General features: G+C 48.3%; 3 protein-coding genes across 5 annotated transcripts; 1 reads left to right on the top strand and 2 right to left on the bottom strand.

The window, feature by feature from the left end:
• Positions 1–981: 981 nt before the first annotated feature.
• BCL2L15 (BCL2 like 15) lies at positions 982–4,839 on the bottom strand (the record flags this gene model as incomplete). Its single annotated transcript, XM_084301923.1, has 4 exons — positions 982–999; positions 1,521–1,736; positions 2,559–2,701; positions 4,734–4,839. 4 exons carry the CDS (start codon positions 4,837–4,839, stop codon positions 982–984), a joined length of 483 nt encoding a protein of 160 aa, XP_084158049.1.
• A 904-nt stretch (positions 4,840–5,743) lies between these two features.
• On the bottom strand, positions 5,744–12,773 carry AP4B1 (adaptor related protein complex 4 subunit beta 1). Of its 3 annotated transcripts, none has more exons than XM_084301818.1 (10): positions 12,641–12,773; positions 12,290–12,514; positions 12,081–12,211; positions 11,827–11,974; positions 10,659–11,155; positions 9,840–9,923; positions 8,777–8,880; positions 8,356–8,563; positions 7,773–8,057; positions 5,744–7,394 (listed from the first exon to the last, which is right to left on the bottom strand). In XM_084301818.1, exons 1-10 carry the CDS (start codon positions 12,751–12,753, stop codon positions 6,967–6,969), a joined length of 2,223 nt encoding a protein of 740 aa, XP_084157944.1. In that variant the 5' UTR covers positions 12,754–12,773; the 3' UTR covers positions 5,744–6,966. The 3 variants fall into 3 exon arrangements, with proteins under 3 accessions (XP_084157944.1, XP_084157945.1, XP_084157946.1); XM_084301819.1 differs by having other exon boundaries at positions 12,646–12,734; XM_084301820.1 differs by lacking the exon at positions 12,290–12,514 and having other exon boundaries at positions 12,641–12,769.
• Positions 12,752–14,530, top strand: DCLRE1B (DNA cross-link repair 1B; the record flags this gene model as incomplete). The annotated part of the gene is made up of 4 exons (XM_084301821.1): positions 12,752–13,105; positions 13,195–13,342; positions 13,405–13,584; positions 13,656–14,530. 4 exons carry the CDS (start codon positions 12,752–12,754, stop codon positions 14,528–14,530), a joined length of 1,557 nt encoding a protein of 518 aa, XP_084157947.1.
• Positions 14,531–18,160: the final 3,630 nt, after the last annotated feature.

Raw genomic sequence — 18,160 nt, 5'->3', positions numbered from 1 at the left:
CCTGCTTCAGGCACCCCCATCACTTAACTTCGGCACACTTGGTGAAAAGCATTCCATGTGCTGGTTCAGAGTCCAGCGCTGAGATTTGTGCCCCTTTCATGGGAAGAACAAGCATTGGATACCGAGTAATTAGATTGAGTATTTCTCTCCCTATTGAGGAAAAATAGATACAGAAACAGGCAACGAAGGAAGAGGAAAGTTATTTAAAAAGAGCAGCTGGCTCCAGCACCTCCTGGCGCTGCTCCTGCCTGTGCACAGGGCGTAGTGGCAGCCCAGCTCCGGTACCGACAGCAACTCCAACGCAAAGAGCTCCGGCATGTTCAGAAATGCAATGGTGCTTCAGCAGCACAAGATGCAAAGTGGTACCTGGGAAACTGCTAAATTACAATTGCTAATTCACCTCACCTACTGTCAGTGATACTTACTGGTACTCTAAAAAAACCCTACAGGACAAATTGGAAATTATTTTGAAGTGGGAAGTAGATACAAACTTCTCTGAGGCCATCCATTTTCTCTACTTGCATAGGTGGGGAAAACTAAATGAAATGAAAATAAATTGAAAACAACCACCTCAAAAAAATAATAAAAAAAAGTTATCACAACCTTAATCTTTTCAATATCTCACATTTTGTAGAGAAACTTCGGACTAGCTGTACCAAGTTTAGTTATAATCAGTAATTAGATCTGTTTATGGAAATGTTTTAAAGCAAATATTACCTGATGAGTCTGAAATTAGTACTGCAGCATTAAGCCTTTAACCTTTGAATAAGAGTGAAGCCCACTTTTATGAACACATTTAAGAGATACAAGAAGAAAAACAAATAATAACTTTTATTGTTTTTTAGTTGTAGTGATATAGAATATCTTTTACACAGTTCTTATTTGTATGATTCTTCTGGCAATCTAAATAAATATCGAAGCAATTGTCCTACTTAAATCAATGAAATCCAAACTTTTTGGAAAGTAGTAAAACACTTCCTCTCAGTCGTCCAAGTTCTCCTGAAAACAAACAAACAAAAAACAATCCATGTGTATGTATTTTAGAGGAAGAATTCAAGGTAAGTTTAAAGGAGCTGGCAGGAAGGGAAAGATATGGAACAGCGAGACAGGCTTTGTGTCTTCCACTGTGACCCTCTCCCGGACTGATTTCACTGTTCCACAGAGAAAACGAACCAGGTGGTATCCATAGAGCTATGTCAACAGGAAAGTGCTTTTTGTTTGACTAATCCTTAATAGCTCCCAAGGCACTGAGATAAGGAATTAAATCCTGACACAGAGGAGCAGTTGGGAATTTTGATACTGACTTCAGTGAGTCTTCACCAAGGCATTTAGCAAAGCTGTGTTCTGACAGCTACAAGAGGAGCTGGCTGATGCATGGGTCAAGGAGGGGACACTGGGTGGCTGGGTGTCAGTGACCAGCCAAGATAGGCGCCAGGCTGAACACCGTGTGGGAAAGCTGAGAGAAACAAAGGGACAGAGCCAGAAACGCTCAAACATCACAGCGAACTTCGTGTGCTTACCCATCCTCCATGGGCCTCAATGTAGTTTTTCACTTGAGCATTTCCATTAATCACTGTTATGAGTTGACTGGGATGAAACATAGAGGGGACTTTCTTAAGAATATGCATCATCAGTTTCACAGAAACAGAGAGAAAAGCTCTCTCATAGACCATCTCAGGGTTCTGGTCACTCCAGCTTCTGCTGAGAGAATCCACAGCAGCCCCGAACTTCTCCATCTGCAAGCATCAAGAGGGCAGTCTGAGCTTCTCCTTTTTAAATGATCACTGGATAAGTGAGTCTTGGCTCAAAATCCTACATTCAATTGAATTACTGCATTTGTTTCTTCTACCCATGACTAAAGCAGGTGGGCCCCACAACTCCCTGGTGATATCCACACAGCATAGGACACTCAGAGCAGGGCTCTCATTTGCTTCTGTCTTTACTGCAGCTTGTGCAAACTACAGCATCAGGAGGCACGTTTGAAGGACTGGGGAGGACAGCTGTAGCCAGAGCTGCAACAAACCTTCAGCTAGAACTACATGCAGCATTTGAACCAAAACCATACTGGCAGGAGATCTAAGACTTCAGGGCAAGCTCAAGCCATACCACCTGGAGCACCTGGTCTTCTCCCATCACAGCCTTCCTCCTGCACACAGTATTTGCCCCTCATGAGTGCCAGGCTGCAGATTATCTACTGCAATGACAGACCAGCCCAGGCAGAGCCAGGGCTAGTCAGGTGATAAAAAGCAGCTCTCTTGGAAGAGACAAGGAGAAAAGTTGTGAGAAATCACCCACCTGGAAAAAGGCAAAGGACTGAGCAGGTCCTACAGTCATTTGCTTAGCTTTTGTTCTGGTGGCTCATACACTGCCAGATAGACAGAAATGAGCAGAGGCAGGCTGCTGGCTATCATGTCCCTTTCCCTCAGACACCTCTGACTCCTACAGCATAAGTTGGTCTTCTCCCTAGGTTTTTGCTGTTCTCCAACACAAAAGGGCCTCCAGGTTGCCCTGCAGACAAAGAGCAGGCCCAGGGCCAGACAGGACAAGTTATCCTTTACCTTCCCTGTGAGTACTTCAGCAAGAGCCTGTGAGGAAACCCTTTCAAAATCCATGTTGCACTGGTCCCCGATCTGTCGCAGACGACTGGCAATAATAACTGGGTCAAAATCACTTGGAAGTTCTCCTGCAAATGGCACAGGCCCTAAAACAATGAGCAGAGAGAGAGTAGGGTAAAGGATTATGGCATAATGTATTACTAAAAGGCAGAGAAAAGGGGAGATTATAAACTTACAACCAAGCATATTTAACACATACTACATTCGCAAAGCTACCTTAAGAGAGCTAAGGTAGTTAGTGTCTCAAGCACTTGGGACAACAATGCAGAGTAAACCTGTGACAAGACACAATAGGATATCTAAAACCAACGTCCTTAGGAAATACTGTACAGTCATTCAAGTATTCATAGATTTAGAGGGATTTAATTGAGGTTCCACAGGCAGCTCCATACCATCGATTTGTCCAGGTCTCTCCTCTCACCATAGATGCTTTATGCCCAAGTTTTGCTGCAAAGACATCCCCAGGGCCTCTCTTTTACCTTTCCAGGTTTCAGGCAGCTCCTTCCCTCTGCGCTTCCAAAGGCAAGCAAGAAAAAGAGGGATGGAGAGCACCTAGTCTCTCCTTCCTTTGATTCCAGGGACACACTCCCATTGATCAGCTGGTAAAGTCCTGCTTAGATTCCCCCAGCACTGCTAGGCTGCAGATCATGGTGTATGGAGAGGCATCAGAGAATTTAGATATCAAACTCAATGTCTCTTCTGAGTAAGTGCAAATTGCAACGTTTCAAAGTCACATAGCGATCTAAATTTGGGAAGGTTTTCAAAGGAACAGGAGACATACTTCACACATTTCAAAATTTTATATAAAAACCATTAGTATGTCTCAGCTAAACAACTTATAGGGGGGTTACGTGTGGTGTTTTTTTTGTTTTTTTTTTTTTTTTTTCCCTCAGTTAAAGCATTTCTCCTTAAAAACACTGAGAAAAAAAAAATGTCTATTTTTTAATATGTCTGAATATTCAGCCAGAAGGAGCTACCCATCACTGAAAATTTCAGCAAAAATATTTCCAAGTTTGACAAGACCATAAGGAACTGAAAGCAGGATCTTTCAAAATAGAGTAGTGAGCAACTTTATCTTCAGCATTGCTTCCTGACCCAGCCACCTTCTTCCCTCCCTCCTCTGCCCGCAGCCCCTGGCACGGCTGCCGCTGCCCCCCGGCTCTGTCTGGCTGCAGGCCCTCGGTGGGCATCGCACGGCGCTCAGGGAGCTGACAGCACCCGATCCACCAGAGGGAAACGAGCACCAGGCTGACTGGAGACTTTGTGGGCAAGACAACAGACACAGAGCTTCCATCGAAAACCTGTTGTTTAACCAGCAGTGTTTCTGTGAGGTGTGTGAAAGGCATATCACGATTGTCGCTACAATACAGTCCTTAAAAACTGTAAGATATTTTACAGAATAGGATTAATAAAGCCACACCTTGCACTTACGGTAAGGCCGTTACAGTAACCAGTGTACTTTAATCTTAAGCCAGGGAGACCTCTCTAGGGTTTTGCCGTTGTATAAAATACTCGATGGACTTCTGCACAGAGCAGAGTGGAGCAACGCTTCCTGTTCCTCTCCATGCCCTGGCTGAAAGCGACTGAAGTGGGAAGAGCAATGGTTATGCTGCCAGAGAGAATTTCCATGGCTGTGACAAGGAAATGTTTCGTGACACCATGCAAAGTCCAGCTCTCTGCAATGTTCAGCAGAGCAGCAGACTGCTGCCTCCACGCTCCTCCGAAAGGCTGGCCGGGTGCAACTTTCTGTCCTTCCCCATGGGAGCCCCAGCAGGCAGCGAGCTCACCGGGCTGCTGGGAGCCGTGGGGCCCCCTGCCCGCCCTCGCCTGGGAGAAGCGCGGTCGTTCCTTATCAGAACCCCCCCCAAAACTTCCCTGGCCCAATAAATCAGGCTGCAGTTTGGCCTTCACAGGGTTCAGACAAGCCCACCCCACTCTAACTCTTCCCCAGAACAGAGCTAGCTCGGAGGTCATCACAGGTCTGTATTTTAAAAAGCCCAACAACCAGTGCCAAGTTACAACCTCCTTCCTTTAGCTGTTCGGTCACAACACTTCTCCAACATCTTCAGCAAACAAACAAGATTTTTCTCCCATTTCCCACCAAACTTTAGGTCTTACCTTCTGAATCTGTCTGCAGACATCGATTATCAATTTCATCGTCATGCAAGAGATCATAGTATAAGGCGTTCACAACGTGTTCCGTCTGTTCCTCAAACGTTGTCATTGCAGTTTTCTCCCAGCTATCTGAATGAAGCTGAAGGCAGGACCAGATGCCTCTGTAGCTGCTCCTCTTCTCAGGTGTCTGAATTTTAGCTTCCTTTTCCCCGTAACTGCACAAGCCCTTCCTTCTGGGAAGACTCCTCCCCAGAACAGCACAGCATGCAGATATTTGCTCTCTTAACTGTGATCATTCAAACTATGGGTGTGGTTTAGTTTCAAAATAAGCCATTAGCATGAAGATTAACTTAAATAAAGAACTACAAGAAGCCAAACAGTGCTCACCTGCTCATTCTTCAGGAAAGGTACCTGGACAAAAGGCTGGAAACTGGAAGTCCCTGTCCCAGACCGACACTAGATTCACACTAGCTACTGGTCAGGGAAGGACAGGTTACCAAGAAGCTACCATTTTTTTCCTGAAAACTGTGTAATATGAGTCCTGCAATGCACCTCCCATATGCACGTTGTATTCCTGTACTTATAGAAACTGGTAGCAGGAGCCCTGCTACAGTCAACTTCTTAACTAAATTTGAATTCACCCCTAGACGGCCCACCCATCACAGTAACTTTTCACACTAGACTGAAACAACTTATTGCACGCAATCTTTAAAGATAAAGAATCTTGAAAGCTTTGCTTCAAGGGAAGCTGAGGTACAAATCCTGTGTGAAACAAAGGCAGGATGGAGCGCAGTTATCTCAGGATCCACTGTAACCATCGGGCTGATGGTTAACCCACAGACTTCAGCCAAGAGACCAGCAAATAAGTACATCAGAAAGCAGTCACGAATGATTCATGTTTTTATTTGGAAAATCAAAAATAAAATCTAAAACCTGTTGTTTAACAGGGATGGCAGTGTTTCCGTGAGGTGTGTGAAAGACGTATCACAATTATCGTTACAATACAGTCCTTAAAAACTGTAAGATATTTTACAGAATAGGATTAATAAAGCCACACCTTGCACTTACGGTAAGGCCGTTACAGTAACCAGTGTACTTTAATCTTAAGCCAGGGAGACCTCTCTAGGGTTTTGCCGTTGTATAAAACACTCCATGGACTTCTGCACAGAGCTGAGTGGAGCAACACTTCCTGTTTCTCTCCATGCCCTGGCTGAAAGTGACTGAAAGAACAATGGTTATGCTGCCAGAGAGAATTTTCATGGCTGTGACAAGGAAATGTTTCATGACATCATGCAAAGTCCAGCTCTATGCAACTTTCAATAGAACAGAGGGACTGCTGTCATAGTAATTTCTGATTACTCTTTTATATAAATAAACTCTTTTATTCTTTTATAACTTTTTACTCTTTTAACTCTTTTATTCTTTTATTACAATATTCTTGGAAAAAAAACCACATTAGCTAATTAAAGTGGCCCAGCTACAGTAAGTGATACTTTCTTCTCAGAGAACACTTAATAAGCTAAGCAAACAGAAAATAAAGCAAAGAGAAAGAAGGAAAGAGTTGGTGGAGAGAGAAAGACAGGCCCTGAGATCTCCAGGGATCATTTATTTTGCTTTCCTTAAATTGTAAGGAACACAAAAAGTATGTATATAAAAAAAAAAAAAAAAAAACAAAGAAAAAGTTCATACATTAAAAAGCTGGGGCAGTAGACATTTAGGCACAAAAAGGAAAGGGGGGGAGGGGTACAGAAATAAAGTCCAGTCTGGAAGTATAAGCCTGTACAAGACTGTGATCAGTACCTGGACATGACAGTTGCCCGACAGGAAACTAACAGAAGTAAGTCACAGTTACAAATCAAAATAAGGTTGAAATACAAACAATTCTGCAAATGACAGCAGCAAAAAGTAGAAAAATTAAGTCACAATATAATCAAAAAATGATTTTCCATACAGATTAATAATCTTAACAGCAATTCTTCAATTACTGGTGCAAGAACTGACAGCTGACTGAGGTTGTCAAAGTGATGCCAGGTACAAAACTCAATCTCGTTAACTCACACAAACCGCTACCCTCATACCGCATGTGGTTTCTGTGCATAACACTGCTCCGGGGAAAGGCTGATAACACTCCTACAGTTTAAAAGTAGGGAACGAGCATCAGGAACAGCAAATTGAAGCCAGAGAAGTAAACTCTGCCTGTGCCCTGAGCAAGCATCCCACTGGGAACAGAGATGAATCAGGATTTCAGCCCAGCAACTGCTCCCATGGCAGTCCTGAAAACGGACATGAAGGCTTGCAGCGCCTCAGGCTTTGCCTCACTCTGCTTCACTGAAACCTGCATCTCCGAATCTTCTGTCTCAAGCAATAGCTCTGTTAGGAAGAGACAACCAGTGTCATCCTGAGCGCTGAAATAAGCTTTCCACGGCTGGACACCAGCTTTGCTCATAGCAATAGTATGGATGTGGACAACATGAAAAGCAGTCTGTATGGTATCTGGATGAACAGTTCTGCCCCAGGGCAGAGAGTGTTGGCAGCTAATGTCCAGGCTCAGCCAGGTCTTCTCAAACTGTTCTGCAGTCAGGTAAACATCAGGAATTAAGGTCAGGTTGCCTGTATCAGGATGAAACTCGAGGACTTCTTGATTCCCTTCAGAAATCAGAGACTCTGAAATGAAACCAAAAACATGTGAGATGCAGCATATATTGTGCTACTTACAGCTTCCCAAAGAACCTCTCAGGAGGCCATCAGAAGAAGAAGGTTGGAATTATGGCACCTTCTGCAGCGTCGGGACACCCCCCTGGGCAGCCTGCTCTAAGGAACCTGCTTTGGCGGGGGGATGGACCCGATGATCATTCAAGGTCCCTTCCAACCCCTACAATTCTGTGATTCTGTGATCTCCCTAGGCTAATGAGGTTGTGATCAGCCAGACACTGTACAAGATATTCAGAACACTAAACAGCACTCTCAAAGCACTGTGATAATTTTCACGAGAAATCCGTGTATGAGGGAAATTGAAACCCAGACGTGGGTGAGGCTGGTTACCTGTGCCTCTGTTCCCAGAGTCGGTACAAGGAGAAAAAGCGTAGCAGGATTCCACTGGCTGTTGAGCAGTGACAAGCGCCCAACGTGCTCTGCCATAAACAGGTACAAGAGTATTAAACTCAGAAACCCACGTATTCACTGGTTGTTCAGTTTGGTCTTCCAGGAGCCCCAAGGAGGGGTCAGACTTAGGGCTGCACAGGACCCGCTTCGCTTCTTCCACACCGGACTGTAAGAGGCGATAGTAGAACAATCCACGGTCTCGTACTGCCATATCCTTCTCCTCCTCTGGGAATTGGATGAACGTAGTTTTAGGAGAGACAATTCTAGCATTCGGATTTCTCCAGAGTAACCCTTCATTACTAAACACAGATTCCCAGGGACAGAGCAGAAAACTGTTACACTCACCAACCAGGGACACGTAGCAGCCCCTTGCATAAAGCCACCTTACCTTGCCATCCTCAGTGGTCTCCTCACAGCCAGGATGCCATCACTGCATCCATGCTCTGAGGACACAGCAAAGCCAGGTCCTAAAAAGCCTGTACTACCACTGTAATGAAACACAATGCTGAAAATGGAAACCCACCTATGCAGTGATAGAGCAGTCTCCCTAGCATGTCCTGACATTCAGCAGGACGAGATAGGAAGAGTCGCACCAGTGCTGTCAGAAGCTCCATCTTTACTGCTGGAAACACCTCTGATTTCACGTTCTCCACAAAGTCCTCTAAAACATAGGGGGCGTTTGGTACTTTCTCACCATGTGCCCCCAGGAGCCAGATCAGTGCTTGCTTGCCCTGAAGGAACCACAGAAAGCACATACTATGCTTACCAGGACAGCAGTGCTGTTTACCAGAAAGTCAGCAGTGACATGGAATCAACTGACACGAGCACAAATCTTCTGAAGCTTTCTGATCCTCGTAATGCCAATCATAAGCCACACGAAACTCAAGGAGTTAGATTCCACCCATCCTCAACAGCTGCTAGCCCAAGGCATAAAGCCACCTTACCTCACTGTCCTGGATGGTGTCCTCACAGCTAGGCAGCGCCTGACACACTGCATCCGTGCACTGGGGACACAGCCAAACCAGGTCCCGAAAAGCCTGAACTACCGCTGCAATGAAACAAAACTCTCAGCATTCCCCAAGAATTACAAAACCATTAGGCAAAATAAATAAAATAAGATAAATAAAAAATGTATAAAACAATCAAAAGACTGCAAAGTCTGAGCTAAAGAGGTTGGTGCATTTCTCAGGACTGTTTTGAAACACCCTTCTTCAAAATCCCATGACATTGCTCTTGTCAGTGCAAAGTTAAACGAAGTCTAAAACAAAGTACTGAAACTTCAGATTGTTCCTCTGGCTGCCGGAAAGTAATCTCTCTTCTGGACATTCCCTGGGCTTTAAAAAGAGACTGACTCATGATGTCTCAGACATACAATGTTACAACAACAAATTGAAACTAACACCAATTCAAAACGTGTTTCGTGAACTTTAGGTCAATACTTTAAATGCTCTTGCACACTTACAAACTACAGCAACTACTAAGACCTAATTCAACAGACGACTTCAGGCATGCAACTTTGAAAGCTGAAAGCAAGAGCATTAAGATAAGGGGGGCAGAAATAGCACAGATATGAAGTTAGATTTGACAGCAGCAGAAGACAGAAGTCTGGGTAAAGCTGAATCAGACAGCAGAAGAGAAATCACAAAAGTTTAAAAGACACAGGCCAAGGGTCCCCATTAGAAAGAATTCAAGACTAGAACTATTGACCAGCTAGGTCTTCACAAATAGCCACTAAAATGCCTCTGCTGAGTCCCTCAGTCCTTGGAGCCAACAGATGGCAGACAGAAGGGAGCCCGCATATCTTACCAGACCATCAATACAGCTATAACCATTTCCCAAGGAAGTGAAAAAAACATACCCGCACCCCACCAGGGAGACTTCCACCTGAAGATCCCAATTAAATTAAATGCCATATGCCTTCTAAAGACTCAAATTTTGGAATCACAAGCCCCAACAAGGCCATTTCCTTAAAGCATAAGCCATGTAAAAAAACCTGCAGATGATTACCTGAGGTGATATGCTCCTGCTGAAACCCCAAGAGCTCTGTCAGAATCCCCATGCACTGTTCAGTGTACGTCCTAGCAATATTGCCTGCAGAGACACCAAAGAGCATAGAAGGCAACCAGTAAATCAGAGTGAAATAGGAAACGTGAGCCCAACTATTCATCACAAACTCATCTGAAAGAACTTATCCCTTTTCTATTTTGACGATACTTTCTGGAAGTGTAGTAAGATGAGCGCATATACCTAACATAAGGGATACATTCCTTTTTTGAAGAAAAAGGTTCCTTTTACCTCAGAAGAAGTCTGAACTTTTCTTAAACGTAACACGAGAAAAGCCTTTTAGCATCCCAGGCTTTCTCCTGAGGAACGCCATAAAACTTCTGTATTTTAAAGCTTGCAAAACCAAAACTAAACTGCCCCAAATCACCTCAACTCTGCCTCCATCACAACTCAAACAAGCCGGTATTATAGCAGCTCTACAGTTTCCATAAGACTCAACATTATAACACTCATTAATGGGATGAAAGGATTTCATTCAGTCCAGAGTTCATTTCTTTAGAGCTTCTCATAAGAGAGCAGACATCTGAAAAAGACTCAAAGACATTATACTCAGCCAGAAACAGTTCAATACCAGGACTTCTGAGAAAATCAACACCATCGTGGTTTAGAAACACCCATGAAACACTCCTGGGAAGGGTGATTTACTTAGGGCTTCAGAACAGATTAGCTATTCGGCATTTGCCTGGATATACTTCAGCAGAGACAGGCGCACCTTAAAGATCTAGGGCTGCAGCTGCTTCTGAGGCAAGGCAGAGCTCTTACCTATAGCAGAGATCGCCCCCTGGGCAAGCTCTTCAGATATATCAGTGCAATACCCTTTCAGCTCCTCCAGCACTTGTAGCACATTTTCATCATTCACCAGCTCGCACAACACTTCCATCTTCTGGCATTTGATGTAGTGCGGTTCTGAATATGAGCAGAAGAACTTTTTGTAGTGGCTGCTAAAATGACCAGGGAGGCTACTGAGGATCTGGCGCACGTGACACAGTGCAGTGAAGCAGAGCTCCCTGCTCTCCGAAGTGCAGGCAGACAGCAGTGGTCCCTTCACTCTCACCAAAACATCTGCCTGCACATGTGGGTACTCCCTGGCTAGGACCAGGAAAAGCTTGGTGGCTGCCATCACGACGCTGGGGCTGCTGCTTTTAAGATATCCATCTAGTAAATTCAGAATGTCGAAAAGCTCCTCCTCAGAGCGGGGTCTGTAACGCAGCAGGAAGGCAAGCACCTCACTTTGCCCCCACTGATCTAGGTCGGCCATCCTGCCAAGAAAACAAACACAGTTTGCAGGAGTCAAGAAGTGCACGAAGATCCGTGCTGTGCAGAGTAGTGGCTGTAGCCTGTCAGTTGCTTGCATGCTCCATTCTAGATCAAATGCTGTATTTCAGAAGTAGACACCACAATTTTATCTCAAGACAATTGACCAATTTACAGATGTAGGCTTAAATTTGTACCAACTGCGCACTTTTGCTTGTGCTCTCAGCCAGAGAAACAAAGACAAGATCCCTGGACACAGCAATTATCTTGCTTTTGCTGTATCATATAGAATTATTTGCCAAAAAAATATATATATATAAATCACTTCTTCAAGCAATAGATATCTAATGAATTAGACATCTTTCAGTTTGTTGGAAAAAATACACCAGAACACCCACGTCACAAATGTATTGCGTATGCTATCACGATTAAAAAAGATAAAACAATCACGTTAGCTTGCAATTCCTAACAAACCAGAAGCAAAGACTCCCTGGAAAAGCAGGGCATCTCAGATGTCTCTTAAGACCTTAGCACAAAACCTTTTTTAGGACAGGCAGCTCTGTCCTGGATCGCCTCTCCAGGTCTGACAGGGGCCCCGGGACACCCGCTCCGCCGGCGGACAAACGCCGGGCACCAGAGCGAGGCCCCCAGCACCGCGGCACGGCCGGGAACCAACCTGTTGAGGAGGTGATGGGCGATGGGTTTGTTGATGACGACTCCCCCCTCCTTCCGCAGGATCTCTTCCAGAGCCCTGAGGCAGTTCACCACGACGATGGGGTCCTGGTCTCGCAGCAGGCTGTACAGCTCGTTCACCAGGGCGCCGTCTGCAACCAGACCCGAAGGCTGCCCCCCGCCCCGACCCCGCGGGCACAGCGCCGTGTCCCCGCCGCCCCGTCCCCCCCCCCCCCCCCCCCCCGGGACCCCACTCACCCACTTCGGCGTCGCCCTGCAGCTCGTGCACCTTGGCGCAGCCCAGCACCGCCGCCCGCCTCACGTAGGAGGCCGGGTCGCGCAGCCCGCTCAGCAGCGGCTGCCGCACGTACTCCTGAGCGCCGGGCACCCTGCGGGGACGGGGCGTCAGGGCCGGGGGGTAAAAGGGGGTGGAGGGAGGGGGGGGGGGGGGCCGCGGGGGCGCGCACCTGAGGCTGCAGAGGCTGCGCAGCGCCAGGCCGCGCACGGCGGGGCTGGGGTCGGCGCAGTCCGTGCGCAGCGTGTTGACGGCCAGCAGCGCCAGGCGCGGCAGGCGCGGGGCGTGTGCGCGCACGTAGAGGTGCACCAGCTTCTTCTGCACCACGTCGGCCGCCGCGCCCGCCTTCACCATCTCGGCGAACAGCCCCGACACGTCCGCGCCCTGCGTCATGAGCCTGCGGCGGGCACGGGGACAGGGACAGGGACGGGGACAGGGACAGGGACGGGGACGGGGACGGGGCCGTCAGCCGCCGGCTGCCCCCCGCCGGAGCCCCCCCACCCCGCCCCCGGCCGCCCCGCACCGGACGACGCGCAGGACGGCGGCGCGGTACCGCAGCGGGTCCGCCTGCACGTGCGGGTTGCCCAGCGCCCGGCGCAGGTCGCGCAGCGCCTCCTCGCCGCCCAGGTACGGCATGGCCGGGACGGGACGGGACGGGACGGGCAGGGCAACGCCACCCCTCACCGGCACCGGCACGGGCACCGCGCACGCGCCGCCCCCGCCCCGCCCCGCCCGCGCCTGCGCGGCGCCGCCCCCGGCACTCGGCGGGAAGCGGCGGGAGGCGGGAGGCGGCGGCGCCATGGGCGGCAGGGTGCTGCCCGGCACCCCCATCGCCGTGGACTTCTGGAGCGTGCGGCGGGCGGGCGGCGCGCGGCTCTTCTTCCTGTCGCACATGCACGCGGACCACACGGCCGGGCTGTCCAGCACCTGGCGCCGGCCGCTCTACTGCTCGCCGCTCACCGCCCGCCTGCTGCACCACCGCCTGCAGGTAGGTGCGCGGGGCCCGGCCCCGCTGCGGCCCGGCCCGGCCCCGTCACGGCCCCGTCACGGCCCCGTCACGGCTCCGCCCGCCCGCAGGTGCCGCGGTGCTGGATCCGGCCGCTGGAGGTGGGGCAGAGCCACGCGCTGGGCGAGGAGGTGACGGTGACGCTGCTGGACGCCAACCACTGCCCCGGCGCCGTCATGTTCCTCTTCGAGGGCGCCTTCGGCACCATCCTCTACACAGGTACGGGCCGGGCCCCCGCGGCCTCGCCGCACCCGCCGCGCCCTCACACCCCGCTCCCGCAGGGGATTTCCGCTACGCCGGCGCCATGCAGCGTGAGCCGGTGCTGAGGGGCCGCCGCATCGACCGCCTGTACCTGGACACCACGCACTGCCGCCCGTGCCAGCCCCTGCCCTCGCGGAGCTGCGCCGCCCGCCAGGCCGCCCGCCTCATCCGCGCGCACCCGTCCCACCGCGTGGTGGTCGGTGAGTGCCGCCTCGACCACGCGCCGTCCCTCGCCGCCCCGGCACGCGGCTCACGGTTTTCTCCCTCGCAGGTGTGTACAGCCTGGGGAAGGAGGCGCTGCTGGTGGAGCTGGCGGTGGAGTTCGGCACCTGGGTCGTGGTGAGCCCCTCGCGCCTGGAGGAGATGCGGCTGCTGGAAATGCCCAACGTGTTCACCGCCGAGGAGGGGGCCGGCTGGATCCGCGCGGTGGACGTCGCCGAGATCCGCCGGGACACCCTCGTCAGCTGGAACACGACGCATCCTACCATTGCTATCCTCCCCACCGGCAGGCCCGTGAAGATCACCCACCCCAACATCTTCCCCATCCCGTACTCAGATCACTCATCCTTTTCAGAGTTGTGCGAGTTTGTGAAGTGGTTGAAACCCTGCTCGGTCATCCCACTTGTTAGGGACGACATGTGCCAGGCTTACTTTCAGAAATATCTAAGTTCTGACCACCAGGCACTTCCTGGCCCTAAAATCCCAAAGCCTGTGCAAGAGTCTTTGCAGCAGCAAAGCAAAACAAAGACATGGAGGACTGTGTGCCAGCAAGCTCTTTTCAAGAGACACTCTGTGTCCCAAGGAGTTGTCTATGAGTCCCCAGAAAAACATACTGAGGAGCCTGATGGGCCGAGGGGCATTAAGGTTCCTCAGCAGAACTTCTGTGCGTCAGCTTTCTGCTCCAAAGAAGGTTGTACTGGTTGTCACGTGTCCAGGGAAAAAAGGAAGGAAGAACAGAATGGAGAACAGTCAGGAGTAGCAATAGCAGCTGGCGCTGTTAGACAGTCGCCTGTTGCTGATGAGCACGTTCCAAGTGGGTTTGCAGAGTCGTATTTACTCGTTCCTTTAAATGTCATAAAGCAGAATTCCTCACAGAAATTTGACAGGGTGGTAGAAGATTTCCTTAGGAGGGGAGAAGCATCCTGAAAATTGCATGGTGCCTGCCAGGTCAAATGCAGCTGATAGCAGTGATTCTAACTTAATGCTGCATCCCATTTGTTGTGTTCACATATCCCATCATGAGAGAGGAGCTCAGCTATGGGGCTTTACTGTCTTTGCCTCTTATTAGAGGAGAAAGAAAACTAGCAATAGTTGTAGATTTTTATTTTTTTTTGCTTATTTATTTTTATGTCTTTGTCTACATCTATTGGGTACCCATGCTGTCTATGGGCAGCGTGGTCCCACTACATCTGTGCCTTTTACCTGCTTTTTGCGGTGGTTTACATGTCGTGGCAAAAGATTTTGCCAGGCTGATACAAGTTGAGCAGCAGAGGGCGTGAGCTGCCTGCACTTTAAGTAATGGGTTTGTGTGTGATGAGAGAAGCAAGAAGGGGGGAAATCTAACAGTCCTGGAGATTCTTCTTTTCTCCGTACCTGTAATACCTCATTGACAATGAGCAATTCAAGGTGCATTACAAATATTATTTATTAGGGTACATTTTAAAAATTGGTGCTTAAAGAAATGTAGAAAAATAAAGTGTCTTAAAGTCTGTTAATCGCTGTAATACCTCCAGCCAGCACTGCTTTTGCATCCTGCCAACTGCAGCTGGATGCAGTTCTGCTCTTCTGAAAGCACCACTTTCATATTAATTGTAAATAGCTTTTTCAGGTCACTGGCTGGCAAAAATAGGACTTGTGTGAATTCCTCTGCTCTGGACTTTCTGGAATGGATTGCTGTATCCTCTACAACCTCTGCACTCGAGCCTGCAAGCCTGAATTCTTCCTCTTGACAGCATAGCACTTCGGTAACTGTTAGCATTCTGCTAGACCTGTTGCTTTCCCCGTCCGCTGCTTGTTCGTATCAGGCAATGCGATAGAAGATAACGAACCATCTGCTTAATGGTATAAAACGTTAAGTCCTAGCAGCATTGTTTGGAAGGAATACTGTGGCTGAACAGCAAAATTGTCTCTGTTAGCTTAGAGACCGGGCACTGCAGCACTCAGGTCAACTGCAGGGAGCTGTAGTCTGAAGACACTGGTTATCTTTGCAGAACTGCACTAGCAACAGATTACAAACTGGCTCGCTGTGGGGTTGTGACAGCAACAGTGAAGTGGAACTGGTCACTAGGTGCTTTACTGGGAGTAACAAACTAATTTGTTATTCAGCTTTTCCAAACTGTCTCATTACTTTCAACACAATGTTTCAAATGATTTCAAGAGGATCAGAGCTTCTTCTGAATGTAGTGTCCTGTGAGGTCTTCCCAAGGCCAGTCAGCTAGATGGTTGAATTTCCTGAATCAAATCAGATATTAAAAAAAAAAAAAAAGTTTGCTCTTTAAGAAAGCTAGGGCTTGTGAAAGGCAAAGATGCCTGTAGATGCAGCAGCCACACCTGTCTAAAAACAAAGCTGTCATGAACAGTAATCCTGATGACTGCCAGAGTGGGTATGTTTGCAAAGCTACTTGACAAACATGAGTCCTAACTCCTAACCATGTGCCTTCCCAGGCGCTGTGACCTGATCACTAAATACAAGCAGTGCCTTTCGGTGGGGCTGCCTATTGCTCTGCCTGCCAGCCCCCGGATGGGATATTGGAAATGATGGAGCAGTGTTCTGCGTTTTACCATAGAAATATACTTCAAAAGCGGTAGCAAGGGCAGCTCAAACTTCTTGTGGTCTGTGCTTCCTGTTTCTTGGAGGCTTCTCTGTGGATTATTTGCCAGTCAAAATTAAACTGCAGAGCCCCAGCAGGTCAGCACGAGTTGAGGCACCTGCATCTTTTGTAACATCTGAGACTGACGGGGAATTAATTGCCTTATGTTTGAGGCTGTTGCTGGCTGCCTTGGAGACACAGGCTGTACTTTTGTGCTGTTGAAATGTAAGTAACTCGCTTGACAGGCAGGCGAGGGAAACACTGCCTGCACTCCCATATTCCACATCCCGCTCCCAGCATGCAGCTTCTCCATTGCTCAGAACGAATGCTTGCGTTCTGAGTCACTGCTCCATTTAGGTATGTTGCAAATGACCTCTGAGATCTCATGCGTTTTGCCGCTCGTGTTGCGTGGCATCCAGCCTTTCCTCTTTTTTATCAACCCTAAATAAAGCAGACAGCCTCCAGGTGAACCTCTGAGCAAAATGGAGTTGTCAATGTTAATCCTTTGCAGAGGCAACTGGTCATTAGAACACACAAACAAGTGAAAATTGCAAAGACTTCAGAGGCTGGGGATCCGCTCCCCATGTCTGAGCACTTAGTGAAAACTACGGAAGAAATGCTGGTTTCTGTTACTAGAGCATAAATGGTAACTGCTGCCGCTTCAGAAAGAAATTATCCAACTTGTATAGAACCAAAGTACTAAACTCTCTGCAGATTTAAAAGGCAATCGAAGCAGGAGAGACTTTACCAACAGTCAGCATGTTGGAGATGCACAGCGTTTAAAATGCGTGAGGCATTTTAGTGTGCCAGACATGTTTCCTCCTTTTAATCTTAGGTGTTAAAATACTTTTTTTGTGTGTATTGTCCTAAAATCCTGGAAAACCAAACACGGCCTAGTGGGAAAAACTGGTACTAGCAATGCATAACTCTAAGGTTTCTGAGAATCATTCAGCTTTCCCTGAAGTCTGCTAGTATCTAGCTGTCCTCTAGGTTTTGTTGTCTTTCATGCTTGCTTCCAAAATTTTCTTCTCTTCCTACCAGCAACGTAGCTCACATGGGAAGTGTTAGTGCAGCCAAGAGCCGGAGCGTCTGTCGTGCTGCTTCCAGCTCAGCTGCACAGAACTATGCCAACACTGCTACCAGAGGTGTGTTTTGCTCGCAGCAGTGACAAGGAGAAGCTGTAGCCAACTATTAGCTTGGCTATGGCATATCTGGGGCTGCGTGCTACAGTCATCCCTGCAGGAAAACTAAAATAGCATTCAGACCAAAGCCCTCCCAAATCTATATGCACAGAACGCGCTGGAGCTGTTTATCTCTGTCCAACAGTTGAGAACCAAACCCCAGTGGGATGAAACAACTCACCCAAGGCTTTACCGAGCCTACAGAGGAGCTAGGAACAGAGCCGAGTTCCCTTTGGCAAGTTTTCAAAAGTGTTTTAACAAGCTGTGATCAAACACTGGTGTGTCATGAGGGCAGGGCAGCCTTATGGTTCTGGGAGCAGGGCTGCCCGGCCGAGCTCCTTCCACGCAGTTGCCTGTGGAATTCCAAGTGCTGCACTGAAACAGGTGGTTTGGTTCTGACTTTCCTGTAACCAAGTAGAAAACCCCCTGAAGGTGTACCCTGCCTGTGCTATGGAGAGGAGGGAATGGACCCTGTTGATTTAGGTTGCTGCCAAGCAACACAAGTAAAACGTACTTTGTGTTCCATGGCAAACAAGCATGTAATGCAGGCTGGTAGGGAACACCCTAAAGCACTCTTCTCAGTGGTGTTTCTAACTCTGCTCCCCATAGTACAAGGCTAAAACACTTAGGGCAACTGCTACGCTGTGGACTTGCTTTGCATTTTTGCAGCACAGGTTCTCATTGCTATTTTTCTAGATAAAAAGAATTGTGTAACAGGGAGATCTTCACCAAGAAAACTAATTCAGAGAGCTTACAGAATTTCTTACACGGTATATTGTAGTGTT

This window comes from Netta rufina (genome assembly GCF_964035555.1).
Source record: "Netta rufina genome assembly, chromosome: 26".
Lineage (NCBI taxonomy): Eukaryota > Metazoa > Chordata > Aves > Anseriformes > Anatidae > Netta > Netta rufina.
The sequence above is the reverse complement of the archived record's forward strand: the minus strand, read 5'-3'. Positions and strand labels throughout refer to the sequence as shown.